At 36.9% G+C, this 22,636-nt stretch overlaps 1 protein-coding gene across 5 annotated transcripts in view; it reads right to left on the bottom strand.

Moving 5' to 3' along the window:
* Positions 1 to 22,636, bottom strand: part of FAF1 (Fas associated factor 1) — a 487,297-nt gene that overhangs the window by 34,753 nt on the left and 429,908 nt on the right. For all 5 annotated transcript variants that reach the window (XM_087445969.1, XM_087445971.1, XM_004438535.3 and 2 more), the window contains 2 exons: positions 10,833 to 10,913; positions 9,728 to 9,805 (listed from right to left, as the gene is read on the bottom strand). In XM_087445969.1, the coding sequence (XP_087302095.1) occupies positions 9,728 to 9,805; positions 10,833 to 10,913 (159 nt within the window). The remainder of the gene's footprint in view (positions 1 to 9,727; positions 9,806 to 10,832; positions 10,914 to 22,636) is intronic.

Below are 22,636 nucleotides of genomic sequence, written 5' to 3'. Positions count from 1 at the left end.
ATCAAGCATCTCAGAAATCCTTTTGCGTCTTCCTGAGAATTTCCTTCCTCAAAGTTAATCGTTATCCTGACTTCTAACACTGCAGTTTGAAAAACTGTAATTTTTAAATTAAACGTAATGTATGATTAGGAAATAGGCTTTGGGTATGACGGACAGAGGTTCAAATCCTGGCCATTAGGCATATGAGAGTCTTTATGAACTTCTGTTACCTCATATAAGAAGTAGGACAGACAACATCTTCCCCACCAAGGTTCTTGTATAAAATGCAGTAATGTTTATAACACATTTAGCGAGTGCTGACACATAGCCAGCACTCAATTAATAAGTGTCTAGCGTCAACCTTCATGCTGTAACACTGTGCTCCACAGATGACAGTCATTGTTGGTGTGTTATCATTATTCCCTCTGCACCTACTTTAAATCAGAACCTAATGTGATATTTCCTGGTTTCTCCTCCTGTTCTCCCTTTAATCCACCTGTCTGCTTGCTTTCTATTTTGACATTTCCCTGCACAGTATAACAACAGATGCTACATTATTGTCTGAACTCAACCAATTATACTACAGAAGAATAAACAACAGTAGCTCATTACCCCATTCACTGTGCAGACAATGTCAGTGCCCCAAGTCTCCAGGGCTTTTCCCTAGAATGAAAACAGACCTCAGACATCCCACACCCATGGTCCAAATGTGGAAAACAATGAAGAGATGTTAGGTAAGTTGGCAACCTTGGGATCTGAAAACCCAAGTTTTACCGGCAAAAAAGAACAAAAATACATCAGTAGCTCAGTTTCAAATATACTGGCTAGAAGCAAAGGCCTCCTATAAGTAAACACTGTTGCAAAACAATGACATAAAGGACACCTACACTCGAATAGCAGTCATAGTAAACACCATTGTTAAAATTCTATTTGGTTTGCTCAACAAATAGAGTTTTTCATCTGCATTATTTTAGGTTTGTAACACAACAAGGAAACCTAGTATAAGTTGGAAATATGAACTGATCTTGGACTTTTTGTTTTATTAAAAATATATGAATATTCAAAGCATTCACATCTGAGGGAAGAGAAATGGGGATTTTTCAGAGAGTAATTAGCCAATGAAGATAGACACCCAGAAAAGACTGTTTCTACACAATTACATTTTTAAACAGGAAGGATAATATACACTTACACTAATCTCTTACAATAATAATCAAAGACTGGCTTAATTTACACACACGCAGGCATATATAAATAACTGCATATACACATTATCTTCTAGGCTTCTATGAGTACCCACCGAATAGCTGTTTATACCTGGCTGAAGCAGAGTGTGAAATAAGCTAAAGTTAACATTCATTAACTCCATGAATTCTTACTGAGCACCTCCTATGTGCCAGGCATTGTTCTAGATGATGGGAAAATAGCAGTGAACAAAATAGATTAAAAAATTCTGCTTACATGGAGCCTATATTTTAGTAGGGTGGGAGAAAGATAACAAATACATAGGGAAATGTAGTTTCTCACATAGTGATGAGTGCTAGGGAGAGAGTGCAGGGAGTGCTGGTAGAGGGAAGGAGGGGTACAATTTTAAATACTGTAAGCCTCAGTGAACAAATAGTGTAGGGCTCTGTGAGCAAAGGTCTAAAGGAGGGAGGGAGTCACATGGACATTTAGATCTGAGAGGCGTATTATAGGCAGGAGTCACAGTAACTGCTAAGCCCTGGTGCCTGGCTTGACTGAGGAATAGCAAGGCAGCCAATGTCACTGGAGCACAATGATCAGGGGGAAAGGGGTAGGAGTTGAAGTCAGAGAGGAATCAAAGGAGAGTGGTGATTAAATCATATATATGGTCTTGAGTAGCCCACTTGATTTTTTCCCCATTTTTAAAGATTTTATTTATTCAGTTTTTTCCCCCCAAAGCCCCAGTAGATAGTTGTATGTCATAGGTTCACATCCTTCTAGTTGCTGTACGTGGGACTCGGCCTCACGTTGGACGGAGAAGTGGTGCCTCGGGGCGCTCCCGGGATCCGAACCCGGGCCGCCAGCATCAGAGCGCGCACACTTAACCGCTAAGCCATGGAGCCGGCCCTTTTCCCCATTTTTAAATTCAGATATAATATATACAGTAAAAATGCATCCTTTTAAATGTATAGTTCTGTGAGTTTTGACAAATGCATACATTTGCACAACCATCATCATCAATCAAGAAAAGAATAGTTCTATCCCAACCCTGTCCCCAAAATCCCCCATCCCTGGCCCCTTGCAACCTCAAATCTGTTATATCTGTCCCTAGTTTTGCCTTTTCCAGAATGTTACATAAATGTAATTATAAATATCACATAAATGGCTCCCTTCATTTAATGTAATGCGTTTGAGATTCATCCATGTCGTTGAATATATCAGTAGTTCGTTCCTATTTATTGCTGAGTGGTATTCCATTGTATAGATATACCACAGTTTGACGACTCCTCCAGTTGAGGGACACTTGTTTCCAGTTTTTGGTGACTACAAATAAGTCACTATAAATATTTGTGTACAGATTTTTGTGTGAACTAAATTTTACTTTTACTTTCATTTCACTTGTGTAAATACCTAGGGGTGTGACTGCTGGGTCATATGGTATGTGTATGTTAACTTTCTAAGAAAGTGCCAAATTATTTTCCAAAGTGGATGAGCTATCATTAATTGACTCCCATCATTAACGTGTGAGTTCCAGTTGCTCTTCATCTTTGCCAGTACTTGGTATTGTCTCTTTTTCTTTTAAGAAGCCATTCTAATTGGTGTGTATCTAGTGTGGTTTTAATTTGCATTTCCCTAATGACTAATAATGTGGAGCATCTTTTCATGTGCTTATTTGCCCTTGATGAAGTGTTTGTTCAAATATTTTGCCCATTTTAAACTTGGGTTATTTGTTTTACTGTTGAATTTTGAGAGTTCATTCTGTATTCTGGACATTAAATATATGATTTTCTCTCAGTCTGTAGCTTGTCTTTTCAATATCTTAACAGTGTCTTTTGAACAGCAGAAGTTCTTAATTTAGATGAAGTCTAATTTAGATATTTGTTATTTTATAGATTGTGCTTTTGGTGTCAGATCTAAGAAATCTCTGCTTAACTCAAGATCATGAAGATTTTCTCCTAGGACTTTAATAGTTTTAGGTTTTATGTTTAGGTCTATGACCCATTGTAAGTTAATTTCTGCATGTGACGCAAGATATGGATTGGAAGTTTTTTTATTGTTTCGTGTTTTTACACTTTTTTTTTGCATATGAATATCCAACAGTTGCAGCATTATTTAAAACAGTATCCTTTCTCCATTGAACTGCCTTTGCACCTTGTCAAGAATCAACTGACCGTTCTTGTGTGGGTCTATTTCTGGGCTATTCTGATTCATTGATCTATGGATCTACCCTTTTGCCAACTCCCACACTGTCTTGATTATATTAAGTCTTGAACTCTGGTAGTGTGAGTCTCTAACTCTGTACTTCTTTTTCAAAATTATTTTGGATATTCCAGTTCTGTTGCCTTTTTATATAAATTTAGAATTACTTATCAATTTCTTAAAAAAAGAAAATCCTGCAGAGATGTTGACTGGAATCACTGTAAAGACTTTAGCTTTTATTTTGAGATATGAAGCCATTGCAGGTTTTTGAAGTGACATGATGTGTCAACTTTTTTAAAAAGGATTTATTAAAAGACATATAGGAAAGGCAAAAATGGAGGTAGGGAGTCAAGTTGGGAGGCTACTAAAGTAATCCAGGTAATGGATAATAGTGGCTTGGTTCTGCATATATTTTGAAGGTAGAACCAACAGGATTTGCTAATTAAATATGGATATGAAAGAGAGAAGTCAAGGATGATTCCAAGGTTTTTGGTTCAAATAACTGGAAATGTATTCCACTTATTAAGATAGCAAAGACCACAGAAGGAACAAGTTTGGGTGGGGAGGGTAAGATGTTAAGTTTGTGATGTCTATTAGACATCTAAGTAGAGATGATGAGCTAGCAATTAGATATTCAAGCCTGGAGTTCAGGGAAAGGGAGGAGCTGGAGATATAAATTTGGGAGTCAAATGTATAGACTGTATTTCAAGTCATGATAGTGGATGAGGTCATCAAAGGAGTAGAATGGATCCTACATGGGAACAGTTGGTCTGACCCAATTCTGCAGCCATTCTCTGCTCCTGGCAACTAGTTATCCATCTAGAGAGTATAGATAGCTTACTACAAATATAGCCTCACTACTGAATAAAGTAAATCAAGGCAAATAATCATATTTCTTAAATCAAAATTCAGATATATGACTTTTGGGCTGCTTCTGGATATGAAGAACAGTCTGTAGGCTGTGATTTGAATACTAAGAAACTACAATTTCTAGTCTATTTTAATGGTTCATAAAGACAATAGCATAATACTTCAAACTGGAACTATCTAAGAAATTGTGGATATATGGTCTCTATAATTATAATAAAGTGTATTTATGTATTGGCACCTACATTATTAAGTTGTTGTAGAGATTCAACAAGATAACGTCTGTAAAGTGCTCAGCACAGAGTTTAGCACATATTAATTGCTCAACAGATAGGGATGATGATGATGGCAGGGATGACTGTCCTTGTGGTCCAGTGTAGTGGTGTTGTCTTTATGTGAAAAGAAGCAACTGACATAAGGTAAAAACACAAAATCTAGAGTAGTTTTACTTTAATAACTTATCCATGGTCCCACCTTCATCTATCCATTGTGGGGTAATAGGTAGAAAGAATACTGGATAGAAGCTCTGGTTCTGCTTTTACTAGGCAAATCTTAGGTAAAAATTTTAAAATAGACTTCTTAATCCTACTATGATCTTACTTTCTTCATCTATAAGATGATAATGATACTATCGCCCTTTCCCATTTCGTAGGCTGGTTGTGAAGATCAAATTAGAAAACTGAAGAGAAGGGACCAAGGCTTCTAAATCCATGTTCTTCTGTTCTCTCATTTCATGGTGTTTAACATTACTTCATATTTTCTACTTGAGGAGGCCCCAAGACGTAAAAGGAAACAACTTTGGGTAGATAGGCAAAAATGTAACTTTTTTCTTTTCTGTTTGAGGGAATCAGCAGGAGAAGGAAATAGGTTTGTGCCCATTCTCTCCCACCCATGATTCTCCAAAACTTGGCCCTTGTAGCCTTATCTCTAATTAGACCGTGCTCTAAATTTGTTCATTTTCTGTTCTTTGAGGAAGCCCTGTGCCTTTCTCCCTTTGTTCATTATTACCCAGCCCTACCCTTTCTCCATCTACCATCCATCTATTCCTCAATCCATCCAAAATGCTCTTCTACTTCGTCTTTAACCATCAAAGTCTTACCAGTCCTCTAAAGCCTCCTCTCTCTGTGAAGTCTTTCTTGTTGCCTTCCTAGTCAGAAATCATCTTCTTCCAAATATCTTCAGCACTCTGAGCTATTTTAATGGTTTTTATAATGTATAGTATCTTTACCTATAGTTACTTTATATTTGTCTACCCTCCTGTATTAGACAGTGAGCTCCCTGAGGGCAGGGGCTATGTCTCACATATACAATATAGTTTCCACAGGACCTGACTTAGTGATTTGCACGTAGAAGGAGATTAAAAAATATTTGCTCAATACTGACTGATTAAAAAGACCTGGGAGGGGCCGGCCTGTGGCTTAGCGGTTAAGTGCGCGCACTCCGCTACTAGAGGCCTGGGTTCGGATCCCGGGCGCGCATCGACACACTGCTTCTCCGGCCATGCTGAGGCTGCGTCCCACATACAGCAACTAGAAGGATGTGCAACTATGACATACAACTATCTGCTGGGGCTTTGAGGAAAAAAAAAGGAGGAGGATTGGCAATAGATGTTAGCTCAGAGCCGGTCTTCCTCAGCAAAAAGAGGAGGATTGGCATGGATGTTAGCTCAGGGCTGATCTTCCTCACAAAAAAAAAAACAAAACAAAAAAAAGACCCAGGAGTAAGAAGTCTTAGCTGAAGCTTTCTCTACTTATCAAAAACTCAGTGGCAAAAAACAATATTCAGGGAGGATTTCTTAAAAGATATGTAGTTCATACATTTTTCTAGTTACTATAAAATCCATCCTTTAAACTGGACTACCAGAAAAATGTATTATTTGGACCTTTGCAGAGATGCTTTTACTAAATTGTGCTTTGGTCTTATGACTTTGAATTACATAAAGTTATAAGAAGCTGTTATACATGACTTGCTATTGCTATTATACCTATTGGATATAGTTGGGGATAGTCTTTACCATATTGTATAGCTTCCTCTTGAAGCAGAACCACAGGAAACACTGCTCTAAGGTCTTAGTGCTTGAAAAACCTGGGCACCTTTTGAGAGACTGGCCTTTATCTGATGTTACAGATAGACTGAAATGTGAACAATCATATTTTCATTTGTTTTAGCCCAAGAAAAGTAGAGAACAAATTTTGTGGCTCATCTTGCACAAAACGTTCAGAATCCTATCACATGCATTCGGTGCCTGTACTGGATTATCTGTTGTCAACACGTTAATCTTGCCTTTAGCTTTATCTTCCTTTATTTGCACTTAGTTTCTGATTACTATATCTTTTCTTCCTTTTTTAATCCAGCTGAATTGCATGTATTTATGTAAGTTACTTGAAACTCATTTTGGAAAGAATAAGTAAACATGAATTAGTAAAATAGGGAAGATTTTTGCTGTCATTTCTTTGTCCTTCAGAATCGTCTTAAAGCCATTCTCCTTATCATAGCCAAGGACTAGATCAAAATGCCTCCTAGATTTTACTGATTTCACTCCAACAGTTATCACACAGCAAAATGAGGCCAACCACTAAGGAATTTCCCTGTAACCAAGGTGATTTGACTATTCAATACTTCATTTTTCTAAAGGATTTTGAAATACTAGAGTTAATCAAAATAATAAAACCACCCTTGTTTCTTAGTGCAATTACATGGGTTAGGATTTCTGGTTAGAAGGGGAGGTAGTGTTACTATGAAAAGTCAGGTGACCTGGCTTCTAGTCTAGATTATGTGTCCAACCAGTTTGGTGACCATAGGCACACATATAATCTCTCTGGGTCTCAGTTTCTTCAGAGGTCGCACAATACCAGCTTTTCCCAGAGTCGTTTGTTGTACACTACTGTGCTGACATGTTAACCGGTGCGCCATGAAAAAAAGGGTCGCATAAGTTTGGATAAGACTGAATTAAATAAAGATAAACAGAAGATAAATAGTTTCTTAATGATGGGATTTTTTTTTTTTTTTTTTAAAGATTTATTTATTTATTTTCGCCCCAAAGCCCCAGTAGATAGTTGTATGTCATAGCTGCACAGCTTTCTAGTTGCCGTATGTGGGACACGGCCTCAGTGTGGCCGGAGAAGCGGTGCGTCGGTGTGCGCCTGGGATCCGAACCCGGGCCGCCAGCATCAGAGAGCACGCACTTAACCGCTAAGCCACAGGGCCGGCCCAATGATGGGATTTTTATAAGAGCCTTTAATTGTGACTCTGGAGGGGAGGGTGCGTAGAGTACATAGCATTACCTGAACTTGGTTTTTGGGAGCACATCAATGCAAGTGCAAGTAATGACTAGTTGCAAAATACGACTTGTCCTCCCTGCCCCATTCTCTCACATCTTTACAGCTGGAACATATATAGAGAGGTATGCTAAAGGATGTTAATGGGGTCTTCTATGAGAGGACAGGCTTTTTCTACATTTGGAAAGAGAGAAAATTTTACCCCAGGGAAAAGAAGGCAAATCATCAGAAGAAAGTATATATGCTACCAAGTTCTAGATCCAGAACATGCAGTTCATTGTGTACACTTAACATTTAGCAAGTATATGGCTGAAGATATACTATTAAGAGAGAGAGAGCACGTGTGAAAGATAGCATGAAAGAGTGAGAGTCCTAAATTTTTAAACTATATTTCTTGAAATAGCCTAAAAGCATAGTGACAAATCTCTCTCTCATCTAAACTTTTGTGAAACTCTGAATACGTGATTCCTATAGACACATACAATGATATATGGCCTTGTAGTGAAATGGAGTAAGTGAAAGAGCATGAGCTTCGTTGTCATAAAGACCTAGGTGGGAATCTCAGCTGTTCCCATTTCTATGTGTGACTTCTCAGAGAATTTCAGTTTTCTCACTTGTGAAGAGAAATCTCTAACCTTGTAGCTTGTATCAGTGGTCAATGAGCATATGTAAAGCAGCTAGCAGAGTATTTGATACACAGTATTTTCTACAAAATATTTTCTACATTCCATTACTGAGAGTCCTCATCACACAGAGACTAGGGTTTGTCAGGCATAGTATCTTGTACATATGTGATAGGCACTCAATAAGTGTCTGAACATGAATAAACTTTGATTTCCAAACAGTGAAATATTACACATCTTTCAAGACCTGGTTCAAATATCACTTCTATGGTGTCTGATTCTCAAAACTGTAAAAGATTTTTACTTTGCCCCTGAACGCCCTAACAATTTTGCTTTTACTTCTCCTATGTTATTTAGCACATTTTTCCTTGATTTGTTGTTACTTGTAGACATGTTCTATCTTCCCTACAAGATGTAATCTCTTCTTGCAGGCAGAAAATGTTTTATTATCCTTTGTTTCTCTTTCAGTGCTCAGCACTGTTCTTGTTCAAGAAACATTTGTTGACTAAGCATGAGGTGGCATCCTCTGACCAAGAATGATGATAGAGTTTTCCTCAGCCCAAGTTAGGGCCCTCCAGGCCTTTCTATGACTTGTTAGATGGCTTCTTTTTCACAAGTGAATCTTGCTATTAATCCCATGTCTAGAAAAAAGTTCTCAAAGTCCTTTTTTGTTTTATTTTTGTTTTTTTTTTTTAAAGATTTTATTTATTTTATTGTTTTCCCCCCAAAGCCCCAGTAGATAGTTGTATGTCATAGCTGCACATCCTTCTAGTTGCTGGATGTGGGACTCGGCCTCAGGACGGACGGAGAAGTGGTGCCTCGATGCACACCCGGGATCCGAACCCGGGCCACCAGCATCGCAGCGCGCGCACTTAACCACCAAGCCACAGGGCCGGCCCTCAAAGTCCTTTTTTGTAAAGTCATCCCAGGAAGTCATTTGACACGCCTTCTCTTTGTTCCCATTGTACTTTAGGCAAATCTCTATAATAATTTTTATATATGGTATTGTAATTCTATTTTTACAATGCTATGAACTCCTGGAGGGGAGGACCCATGTCTATATCCTACCCTCTAACAGATTTTGGGCATGTACTAAGTATTCAAAAAAATATTTGCAAAATGAGTGAATGAAAAATTCTTTATATTGTTATGAATATGACATGAATTCAGGGGGGGAAATCAGCCAAGCTAAATGCATTTCCCATATTTAGAGGCCCAGTGCAAGATGTTGCAGAAGTGACTCACAATGTCTTTTGGTGGGTAAAGTGAAGCCTGGGAAAACGGCAGAAAATACAGTCTTTGTTTTCTTGGGTTGAGACACTATCCAGGAAGGATGGAAGTATTTGTCAAGCAAGAAAAGGCGAAAGGAATTGAAAAGAAGAGAAAGCCATGAATATAGTACAAGGTCAAGTTTTCTAAGAGTTCCATACAACATTTCAGGAATGATTCTTTTAGGTCTTCCATACTAAAATGAGTCTGGGAAAAGTGGAAAGAAGTAAGTTGTAAGAAATATTAACAGCCTCAGTATCAAAAACAGTGGAAATAAACCTAGCTTTTGAATAACTTTGAATAACTTTTCTAAAAGGTATGCCCTACCTCACGTTCCTCTTCTTGTTCTTTGCGAATCTGCTCCAAACGAAACTGTTCTGCCATCTCTCTCTCATGAGCTTCTCTCTGTGGATAAAAGAGAAAGGGAGCCAGCACTCAATAAACACTGGTTTACTTAAAAAAAAAAAAAAGACCTCATTCCAAGCATGCCCCAGAGATACAACGTGGTAATGGAAGTGTTTCTCTCTGGAACAAGAATGGAAACAAAAGCAACAACAAAGCACAGCTCTTTGATCATGCTGGGTTCCTATTTAACCACCTCAGCAGCTCTGAGTAGTGTGGCATTCAAGATCCTTCAGAATCTTTCTCTGGTCTTCCTTCGTGGTCTTTTCTGCTACCTCTCCTGTACTCAAATATCAAGCTCTATTCACATCAGCCTCTATCATGCACTCATGCTTTCTGGCCCCTTGCTGCTAGCATATATTACTTCTCCTCCCCTGCCCCTTTTTCTCTATCCAGTTCACATGTATGACCTCTTCTAAGAAACTCTCCCCAGTATAATCCCACTTCTTGGTTCTTCAAAAAAGCTGGAAAAAATTTTCCACTGAAACTCTGCTCAATGAACTCTTCATAGAACTCAGTGCCTTCCTTATGACATTAAGGATCCTTGCCTAACTGTTACAGCTATCTGTTCTTGACTTAATCTACTCTACACCACATTGTGAGCCTTCTTTTGAGGGCAGAAACTGTGGCTTATTCATTTTCCTCTCCTTCAGTGCCCAGTACAGAAGCAGGTGCTCAAGAAACATTATATAAACCAGTGGTTCTCAACCCTGACTGCACATTAGAATCACTGCAAGAGGTTTTTAAAAATTGTTTGGTTTTATCATAGACTGATTAAAAAACAAAATAGATACTAGGCCCATTTTTGTTTTCAGTCTTCATGATTCTTGAAAAACTTTATCTTGTCAAAATGAACCATGCTTTAAGAACCAGGGGTAGAATTATATTCTTTCTGTTAATTGAATCTAGCTTTCTTCATTGCAAACTCAACATTCTTAGGGATCAAAGTGATAAAAGGGCTGGCACTTAAATAATGAAAGACTTTTTAGGATTGAGTTCTTTATCTCAGAAGTGCCTTGACCAAACCTACCTTTGCTCTGTCAGCCTCAAGTGAAAGGCGATAGGCCTCATCTTGCTCTCTCTTCACATTTTCTCTGGCTTCACGTTCGTCCTTAAAAGAAAGGAAAAGATTCAAATGCATTTTTCCATATTAGTTTTTTGAAAGAAAAAAAAAACAATGATAATCCCCTTGTCTTACTCCTCTGTGAATTTATTATAATTAGACAAGGCACTTTTAAAGTGTATAGGATATAAAAAAGCAAATAAACAATGAGATGAGTAGCACGGTATATAGTGAAAATAAGAATGTTTGAAGCCTAGCTTTACCACTTACAAACTGTGTGACCTTGGGGAAGTTATTTAACCTCTCTAGGTCTCAGTTTCCCCAACTGTAAAATAGAAATATTTGTCTCATAAGGTTGTTGTGAGAATTAAATGCAGTAATACATAAACTGTCCAGTAAAGCACCTGATACTTAGTTCATTTTCACAATGATTAGTTCTCTTCCCCCCTTTTTTAAATAATTTTATTTATTTATTTATTTATTTTTTCCCCCAAAGCCCCAGTAGATAGTTGTATGTCATAGCTGCACATCCTTCTAGTTGCTGTACGTGGGACGCGGCCGCCGCACAGCCAGAGAAGCGATGCGTCGGTGCGTGCCCGGGATCCGAACCCGGGCCTCCAGTAGCGGAGTGTGCGCACTTAACTGTAAGCCACGGGGCCAGCGCACTTAACTGTAAGCCACGGGGCCGGTCCCAGTTCCCTTTCCCTTTTCTCCTGATTTTTTCTAAGATAAATTTGGAGATTCAGCACTGGGACTAAGGACTGAGAGAGAGTAAAGGACTAGGAAGTAACCCCCTGGTCAGCAGAGAAAGAGGCGGACAGCAAAATACCCTGGTTAACTTTGGTCCACACCACACCACGCCACTAAAGCTTGGTTATCAAATAAGTATTTCCCCACAACATTCACACTCATGAAGTGTGGCTAACTTAGAATTTATCTAAGTTGCAGATCTTTTAGAATACTTTTAGCTTCTGAAATGATTATGCCATCTGCCTACATTTAAATCGTGATTTCATATGAAATTAAAAGTTAATTCAACTACTAGAATTTCTCATTTGTTAAATTCTGGAGGATAGCCAATATACATGTACTTAAATACCCATACTTGTTGACATTAGAGTACAGGTTCCTTCTGGTCATTTTGTGTAACAGGCTGAATCATATAAAGTCACCAATATTTGACTGTTTTTCACATATAAAAATGGAAATTTTATATGGTTTAACTTATTACTAACTTTTTGTCTCCCCAATTCAACATATGTTTACTCAAGGCTGAGTGTATGCTCAGCACAGTGGTGGGTGCTCTCTCTGATACCTACTCAAGACTGGCCTTCTCCCTGAAGCCTCATACTCCTTTTAGTTTCAATGATTCAACTAATTCCACAATCTCTGGTATGAATAGTAACATTTCACTGATTCCCAATCTTTCAAACAAAAAATTAGGAAGAATCAGATGTTGCTGGCCTGAAGCTAATTGCTATAGTATCTATGATGAAAGGGTAGGCTAGGGAAATTATATATTAGAACAAAATATCACAAACAACGTTTAACCTAACCTATAGACCACTCAGGCTGCAAAGCAGTCAGAATAATTTACATGTCATATAATATTACACATGAATAAAAATGGGTTTTAAAAACTTCTACTTGGAGACTTGTACTTAGCCCTTAGTATTTATATTTTAAAGAAATAGAAGCATATTCCTTTAAATATATTTTCACTAATTCCAGCTGGGTATTTCCCACTTTGGTCTATACACTGCGGTTTTTCTATGACCAGATACAGTCAGCCTGATAAGACATATTTTGTGTATTTCTGTTTATATTTGCATTTGCCTAATTCATTACTCTGTAAACTCCTTCTCCCACTCAATATACAAGTTTACACCGAATGAAATTAATAGTTCATTTGGCCATGGCTGATCTATATTTGATATATAATGTCTATTTTTTAAGTCACCAAGGAGAGGTAATGGGAGGATGAGCAGGCCTGTGTTCACGTCCTAGCCCTGCCAGTGGAAGCTGTATGTTCTTGGGTAAATAATCTCTCCCTTTTCAGTCATTTGTTAAATTAAAGGATTGAATTGCTAAGGATTCTATGCCTCTGTGGACAAGTCTATCTTACCAAACTTAGATATGCTTAATATAATCAACAACCTATGGGAGTAATCTTATCTTTTTATATTTCAAACGGGGAAATTTTTAAGATGTTTAAAATTTTAATTTTATCTTACTTTCTTGGCTGAACTCCTCCAAATTAGTTGAGATTTTTCTCATAACATTCGGTACTTACCTTTTAAAACATTTATCACAATTGCATTAATTAATTATCATATAATTATTTATTTAATGTGAGATTCCCCCATGACACTGTAAAGGCAGGGACTTTGTCTATATTATACACCTCTTTATTGCAAGTGTTTCACACAATGCCTAGCTTTTGGAAGGTGTTTAATAATCATCTGTTGAATAAACGAACTGTCTTTCTAGGCATAAAATATTTATTGTCTGCAGTAAAAATTAAGCAAGAAAAAGATATAGCTCATCCATAAAGCGGCCCCATCTGAGTCAATGAAACTGACTGGCTGGGCAGAAATGACCTGTGATGACACTATGTACACACAACAAAAGGACCGTCTAAAAGCTACCACAGCTGGAAGCCCTTTGAGCACAAACACAGTTCATAATAAAAGCATTCTAAGTAAACAGCTCTGTTTTAAAACAGACTGTTGCAGATATGAAAGGCCATTAAATACAGGGATCCCTGCCGCAAGATGTGGCACCTGTTGTGAGAGGACTTCCCAAACTGGCTAACTTGCTTCCTTCCCTCCCCGCTTCTCTCCCTTCCATTTCTCCTCCCTTCCTTTCCTCTCACAAATATTTATTAAGCACCAGTTTTATATTAGGCATCATGCTAGCACAGGGGATCCAGAGGCAGGCCACAGTTTAAAAGGGGAAGACAGAGACAATCATGCTTGGACCACCTTTATCATTATTTTATGGAGTCTACTGATTTATTGTGAAGAGGTCAGTGCTCAAGTTCTGCATTATTTTCCTTTTGTTCCTTAAATAATGTCACTCTTTCCACCTGAAGACTTCCTGCTCCATCAGCTCTATCACTCAAAATCCTACCAGCTTTTCATATACTTTTAGAAATATAAGAGACCTATATGTTCAAAAGATCCATTATACAGATGAAGAGACTGAAATCCTGTGGGGGTAAATGATTGACACAAGACCACCCATTAAGTCAGTGGCAGAGTTTAGACTTGAATCCAGGTCTCCCAACAGCTTCCTCTCCCCTCACCCCGTGCAATCCAATGCTCTTTCCCTTGCTCACAGCCCTCCCTGACCATCGCAAATAGAAGGGCTGGCTTAGGCATATGGCTCAGGATGAATTTTCCTAAACTTCACCATGGTCACAGCTTCTGGTGTGTTTGGCAGCCACTTGTGAATGGCTATCATTTCTTCTTTTCTGTCTTGTACATTTTATGCTTGCCTCTCCAACCCTCTTGTTCACAGTCATCTCTAATTTGGGCATTTTAAAGAACACCACTTAGGCATTTTTCCCATATTATTCTATATGATTAAATTTTTAAGAAAATTCTAGGTGTTGTAGTTAACATTTCATGCATAAATTTGTTCTCATAACCTGTAGATGTGCCTCTTGGAACTTCTCCTGTGTCCTACAAATACTGTCCTTGTGGAGGTTCCCCTTGCTAAATCTGAGAGGACACATCAGACAAAGTGACTAGAAATATGTGTTTATTGTGTGGAGACGGAACAGCTAGGTGATCAAGTTCAGGAACAGGTCTCAGATGCTGCCTGGGCTATGGCTTGGGCTACTTAGTATGAAAACACTCAACACCCCAAAGTGAGAAGCCAGATTGCTCAGAACTAAGTGATAGCCTTCACTGGAGCCTTTCATCTGTAGTATACTTGTCATTGCTCTAATGCTGCTTTGCGCTACACTCATTTGTATGTCTTACTGCTCCCTACCTGAGCTGTAAGCTCCCAGAGGGAAAGGACTCTGTATCTCCCATAGCACCTAGGGTACCACCTTCCATATGGCAAGCATTCAATAGATAAATGTGTGGAATTATCAGTGTCTAACTGTTGTATATCTGAAGTTTTGGAGCCTCTAAATATTCTTCAGACTAGTGATTTTTATTTAAGTATATTTCCTATTTTGAGTATTATAATGACTCATTAAGAAGTGCTGGAATTAGAATTCAAATCCATGAACCCTATTTTTTTTTTAATCACTGTGGCACACTAGGCAACTCAGCATAGTTCTACATCTCTGAGACAGTAGCCATTGAATCAGATTTTACTACAACTCATTAAAAATAATGAAAACATTTTATGAGCTGCTAAATGGTTCCTAAATGAGGAACTTAACCAGAAATGGAATTCAGTTCCATTGTTACTCATCAGTAGTGTTTAAAATTAGTAATCATCAGTTAATTCCCAAAAGACTAATGCAAAATTCTGAATTATTCAAGTTGAAGCAGCCTATAGTACTTAGGCTTGTTTCAAATACTTACCAAATGCATACACAAATACACACACGTATATACATACAGTATTCATTTGGTCTTCTGAATGCCCTGGTTTGAATGTATACCCTGCTCTCTGCCCTAATAAGTAGGACCTTGTAAACAGGGAAATAGTCCTGGTATCTATCCCTACAGAGATATGGACCAAGATAACCTGAAATTCTTTCAATACAAATACTTAGAGATAGTAGATAATATAGCAAAAATATTAAAAAGAGGAAGGGAGGGAGGGAAGGAGGGAGGAAGGGAGGAAGGAAGGAAGGAAGGGAGGGAGGGAGGGAGGGAGGGAGGGAGGGTGGGAGGGAGGAAGGAAAGAAAAATTCCTAGGTACCAGAAATAAAAGGGAAAGTGAAAATCAGAGCTGTAAATGATGAGGTAATATGGAACCTGACAAGGTAGCTTACCCATCTTGATAACCTAGAGGCCCAACTGGAAACAGAAGACTTTACTTCAGACCAAGCAAGATAGGGAGCTGGAAAAGTTATCTATGGGATAACTTTTGGCAGTCTAATATAAGTGTAATTGGAGTCTGAAAATAGGGTGCAGGGGAAGAGTGGGAGAAAACTTATTTTAAGAAATAATGGACAAAATTTTTTGAATTTGATGAAAACTATAAAGCCACAGATCCAAGAATCTAAATGAACACCAGCAAAAGAAACATGAAGAAAGCTATACCAAGGCACATCATAGCCAAATTGCATAAAATTAATAATAAAAAGAAAAATCTCAAAAGCAGTCAGAGAAAAGACATAATACATACAAGGGAACAAAATAAGAATGAGAGCAGACTTCTCATCAGAAACAGTGCAAGTGAGAAGACAGTGGAACAACATCCTTAAAACAATGAAAGAAAAAAAACTTAACCTAGAATTCTATACCCAGTAAAAATATCTTTTGAAGTGAAATAAAGACTTTTTCAGATATACAAAAAACTGAAAGAGTTAATTACCAGCGTGTGTACTACAGTAAAAGTTAAAGAAGTCCTTCAGGCAGAAGGAAAATAATACTAGATGGAAATGTGGATCAACACAAAGAAACTAAGAGAAGTGGAAATGGGAGCTTCATGGGTAAATTAACAGACTTTTTTTCTTACTATTTAAATCCCTTTAAGAAACAACTGAGTGTATTCCAAAGGCATTTTTGCAGAAATATAAAAACCCATTCTAAAATTCATATGGAAACTCAAGGGACCCAAAATAATCAGAACAATCTTGAAAGAGAACAAAATTGGAGGATTCACATTTCCTGATTCCAAAACTTAGCACAAAGTTAGAGTAATCAAAGTGTTGTGATATTGGCACAAGGACAGACATCTAGACCAATGCAACAGAATAGAGAGCCCAGAAATAAACTCTCACAAGTATGGTAAATGGATTTTCAATAAGGATGCCAAGACCATTCAATGGAGAAAGAAGAGTTTTTTCCACAAATAGTGCCGGGCAAGCTGGATATCCAGATGCAAAAGAATGAAGTTGTACCCTGACTTTATACCATATATAAAAAAAAAATTAACTCAAAATGGATCAAAGACCTAAAATTAAGAGTTAAAATACAAAATTCTTAGAAGAAAATATCAGTGAAAATCATCATGACTTTGGATTAGGCACTCATTTCTTCAGTATGACACTGAAAGCATAGGCATTAAAAAGAAAAAATAGACAAGTTAGGCTTCATCAAAATTAAAAACTTTTGTGCATCAAAGGATACTATCAAGAGAGTGAAAAGACAACTCACAGAATGGAAGAAAGTATTTGCAAATCATATATTTGTTAAGAGTTTTGATATCTAGAATTCCTACAACTCAACAACAACAAAAAAATAAGCAAGCCAATTAAAAAATGGGCAAAGGATTTGAACAGACATTTCTCTAAAGAAGATATATAAATGACCAATAAGTACATGTTCATAGCAGCATCATCCACAATAGCCACAAGGTGGAAACTACCCAAGTGTCTATCAACAGATGAATGAATACACAAAAATGTGGTATATACATACAATGGGATATTATTCAGCCATAGAAAGGAATGAAGTTCTGATACATACTATAACATGGATAAACCTCAAAGGCATTCTGCTAAGTAAAAGAAGTCAGACACAAAAGGACAAATACTGTATGTTTCCACTTATATGAGGTACCTAGAATATGCAGATTCATAGAGACAGTAAGCAGATTAGAGGTTAGCAAGGGCTGAGGGGAGAGGGAATGGAGAGTTATTGCTTATTAGACTGGCTGGAATCTCCAGTTCAATGGTGAATAAAAGTAATATGAACAGACATTCCTGCCTTTTTCCTGATCTGAGCAGGAAAACATTCATTCCTTCATCAATAAATAAAACGTTAGCTTGTAGGTTTTTTTTATAGATGCCCTTTATCAGGTTCTACTCTATTCCTATTTTACTAAAGTTTCTATCAGGAATGGATTAGCTTTTGCCTAATGCTTTTTCTGCATCCATTGAGATGACCATATGATGAATCACACCGATTAATTTTCAAATCTAAGGCAAGAAAAAGAAATAAAAGGCATCCAGAATGAAAAAGAAGAAAAACTGTCTTTACTCACAGGTAAAATGATTAGAGATGTGGAAAATTTTATGGATTCTACCGAAAAGCTATTAGAACTAATAAGTGATTTTGGTAAGGATGCAGGATATAAAATTGATATACAACAAGCAACTATATTTCTATACACTAACAACAAATTATCCTTATAATTTAAAAAATGTCATCTATAATAGCATAAAATATATGAAATACTTAGGAATAAATGTGACAAAAAGATGTACAGTGAAAATTACAAAACATTCCTGAGAGAAATTAAAGACCTAAATAAATGAAGAGATATACCATTTTCATGGATTAGAAAAGTCAATATTTTTATGTCAATTCTCTCCAAATGATGTACAGATTCAATGCAATTCTAATAAAAATATCAGCAGTGTTTCTTTGTATAAATCAACAGACTGATTATGAAATTCATATGGAAATGCACAGGACCTAGAATAGCCAAAACAACAATGAAAAGAAGAACAACATTAGAGGATTTACATTACTGGATCTCAAGATTTATTATCAAGCCAAAGTAATTGTGTGTGGTATCAGTGTAAAGATAGACAAAAGGAACAGAATGGAGTCCAGATATTGACCTACACACATATGATCAACTGATTTTTGTAAAGATGCAAAAGCAATTCAATGGAAAAAGGATAGTCTTTTCAACAAATAGTGCCAGAACTACTAAATACCCATATACTTCCCTCCGTCCCCCGAAAAAAAGAACTTCAATTTGTACTTCATACTATACATAAAATTTAACTCAAATGGATCGTAGACCTAAGTACATAATCTAAAAGTATAATACTTTTAGAAGAAACAAGGGAGAAAATAGTGACGTTGGGTTAGGCCAATATTTCTTAGATATTACCCAAGAGCATGATCGATAAAACAAAAAATATGTAAATTGGACTTCATCAAAATTAACATCTTCTGCTCTCCTAAAGAGAACTGAAAATGCTAATGAAAATTAAGCAACAAACTGGGAGAAAAATCTTTGCAAATTACTTATCAAATAAAGGACTTGTATCTAGAACATATAAAGAACTCTTAAAAAGCAAAAATAACAAAGAACCCAATTTTAAAAATGGGCAAAAGATGTCTAGATAATTCACCAAAAAAGACATATGGATAGCAAGCACATGAAAAGATGCTTGATGTTATTAGTCATTAGGAAAATGCAAATTAAAACCACAGTGAGGCACCACTATATACCTATTAGAATGTCTAAAATTAAAAAACACTAACCATATCAAGTGTTGACAAGGATTTGCAGCCACTAGAACTGAGATATACTGCTGGAGGGAGTGTAAAATGGTACAACCACTCTGAAAAACACTTTGGCAGTTTCTTAAAAAATTAAGCATATACCTACCACATGATCTAGTCATTCTAGTCCTAGGTAGTTACTCAAAACACATGAAAGCATATGCCTATATAAAAACTTGTATACAAATGTTCATAGCAGCTTTATTTGTAATAGCCCAAAACTAGAAAATAATCCAAATGTCTGTCAATAGGTGAACAGATGAAAAAAAAAATACAAACACTATTGAAAGTGGCAGTAGGGGCTTTCATCAAACCATTCCTTGTTCAGAGCAGACAGGTATTGGAACTTCTGTCATAATATAACAATTCCCCTTCATAGGACTTCAGAGAATGAGAGTGGTAAGCCATTTATTGGTGTTTTTTTACATCAATTTTGTAAGCAATCATGACTAGGTTTGGAGAACTGAGATCTCTAATGGAGACCATATCTCAGTCAGAGACTCAAAAGAAGACGTGTACTCAGAACTGAGTGACTTAGAGTCAGTTACTAAAGGCAACCATCACAAAGTGGGTTCCTCTCAAGACCTAAGAAGACAGCACTGAAATGCAAGGTTGAATGAGACTGCCCAGCTTCATTCTCAAAACAGTAAAAACAGGAGACAGAGAGAAGAAACAATTTAGTGAGAACTGAAACTACCCATTCTTAGCTTTGTCTACTTGATTTTACTAAATGGAAATGATGATGATGACGATAGTGGTCACATACAGGGTTGAATCAAAGTGCAGATTGACAATCTTTCCACTAGAGACTAGGGGCACATCAGTATTTAGAGTGAATCAAGTAAAATTTGCAGTGTTTGTTTCAGTGACTGACAGGAACTAAGCTCAGGCAATTACCTTGCATGCATAAATTTTATAGCCATCATATTGCTCAATGGCTACTAGAGGCTAGACTTGTCCTATATGTTGGCAGCCTGTTTTAGGATCCAGGAAGCTAACAATGAATGAAAGCACTGGGTCTGTTGGAATATTGCATTTTAGTATAGCTGAATATTCAAGCATTCTTGTGTATGTGTGTGAGATGAGCTAATCAGAAAGAAAAATATAGTGTAATTTGAGCTATTTTGCTGTGTTTTTTAAACTTGTTTTAAAAAAGGCATTTATGCAAAATTTTAAAATGCAAATATTAAATTATTCTTAAGGGTAGCATTGTTAATATTGCTAGATGGTGGTTGCACAACATTGTGAATAAACTAAATGCCAGTGAATGATACACATTAAAATAATTAACTGTATGTTATGCAAATTTCACTTCTATTAAAAAATATTACTAGAACCAAAAAAAAAATTGTACAATCACTGTATATCCATATACTGGAATACTACTCAGCAAGTAAAAGGAATGAATTATTGATACATGCAACAACATGGAAGATTCTCAAAATAATTATGCTGAGTGAAAGAAGACAGACTAAAGAGTATATCCTGTCTGATTCAATTTTTCATAAAATTTGAGAAAACACAAACAAATCTACAGTGACAGAAAGATCAGTGGCTACACGGGACTTGGAGGGTTGGCAGGTAGAAGCAAGAGGAAGGGATTAAAAGGTGCAGGAGGAAACATTTAAGAGTGATGGCTATGGATATGTTCACTATTTTGATTGTGGTAAGGGTTTCATGAGTATATACATATGTCAAAACGTTTCAAATTGTACACTTTATATAGCTGCAGTTTATTATATATCAATTATACCTCAATATAGCTTTAGAAAATAAATGATAATACTGAAAAAAATAATGTATGGATTAAATAGCAGCTTGGACATAGGTGAAGGGAGAATTAATGAAGTGGAAGTAAGCTGAAGAAATTAACTAGATTGCAACAGAGAGAGAGAGAGAAAAATAAAATATGATAGAGAAGTTAAGAGACATGGAGGATATAATCAGAGTGTCTAATATGCATCTGCTAGGAATTCTGGAAGAAAGGAATATAGAGAATGGAGCAATACTCAAAGAGATAATGTTTTTGAGCTTCCCAGTATGGATGAAAGATAAGAATAAGTGGCTAAGGACCATTTCAAATGGTAACTTCTAGTCTTATAGAAACTACTAAACCAAATAAACAAATTCATTGAAGTCACCACAGTAGAGGAGTAGAGCTTTGAATGCCACCTCACATGAACACCAGCTCTGATTCTTGATTCTGCTGATCCAATGATAAGACCTTGGATGACTGGGTTGTAATAATAGAAGTAGTACTTAGAAACTTGATAATCAGTGTGGTCCAAAGACAAGAGTGAAATCAACTGGAAGGTTGTCAGAAATGCAGAATCTTGGACCCCACTCCAGACTGACTGAATCAGAATATGAATTTTAATAAAATCTCCAGGTGATTCCCATGCATATTTAATTTTGAAAAGCACTGCTTAACATCATATCAGTTTTCTGAGCAGGGGATCTTATAGAAAGCAAGAATCTCTTTGCTCAAAAGTAATATATCTAATATTGCTTAAGTGACAAGTGTTTGGGATGTTATTTTTGCTTTCAGGAAAGCCATAAATGGGAAAAGTTCATGCACATTGGTGCAGAAGAATTGTAGGACTAGGACCTAATCCTTTAGCAGCCAGGTAGAACTTTGGGAGACAAGACCCATGCTTTTAAATAGAGATCCCACAATAGGTTCCCAAAGGGACATGTACATGGCTCACATAGGAACATGTCCATTGACAGCAGACACTCTGAGAAAAGTAAAGTGAGAGAGACAAACATATTTCCTCTCCAATATGGCAGCTCTGTTACATGGGAAGTCCAGCTAAATGCTCTGGAGATGTTTTTTTGGGTGTCTGTGTGTGTTAGTATGAGTGTGTGCATGCAACAGAGATGATGTAATGGTCTTTGATAAAATCTAAATACTCCATTCTGTGGCCACTTCTCCAGTCAGGATTCCTTCCTGAAAGTAGATTGATAATAGAGGAGGAAAAAGCTTACCTTCAATCACAGGTTAGCAAACTATGGTCTTTGGGCCGAAGCTGGCCTATGGCCTGTTTTTGTAAATCAAGTTTTGCTGGAACATTCATTCATGTGTTGTCTATGGCTACTTTTGTGCTCCAGTGGCACAACTGAGTAGCTGTGACAGAGAGTATATGACCCCCAAAGCCGAAAATATTTACTATCTGATCCTTCACAGAAAAAGTTTTGCTGACTCTTTTAAATCATTATAAATGTTTTTTCCGCCTTTTTAACTTTTAGTAAGTAGGGAATAAAACCCCAATGAGATTTAAAGTTCATGAAAGTCTAGGGAGAGCTTCAGGAAAAGGAAAGGTCAGAAAGAAAGAGTAACTAATTTGTTTATTACAAAAATTCAGAAGCCATAACCTAGCTCTGATATTA

Source organism: Ceratotherium simum, chromosome 22 (assembly GCF_057802395.1).
Source record: "Ceratotherium simum simum isolate JZ-2026a chromosome 22, ASM5780239v1, whole genome shotgun sequence".
Lineage (NCBI taxonomy): Eukaryota > Metazoa > Chordata > Mammalia > Perissodactyla > Rhinocerotidae > Ceratotherium > Ceratotherium simum.
Note: the sequence above shows the minus strand (reverse complement) of the source record. Positions and strands in the feature narration are given on the sequence as shown.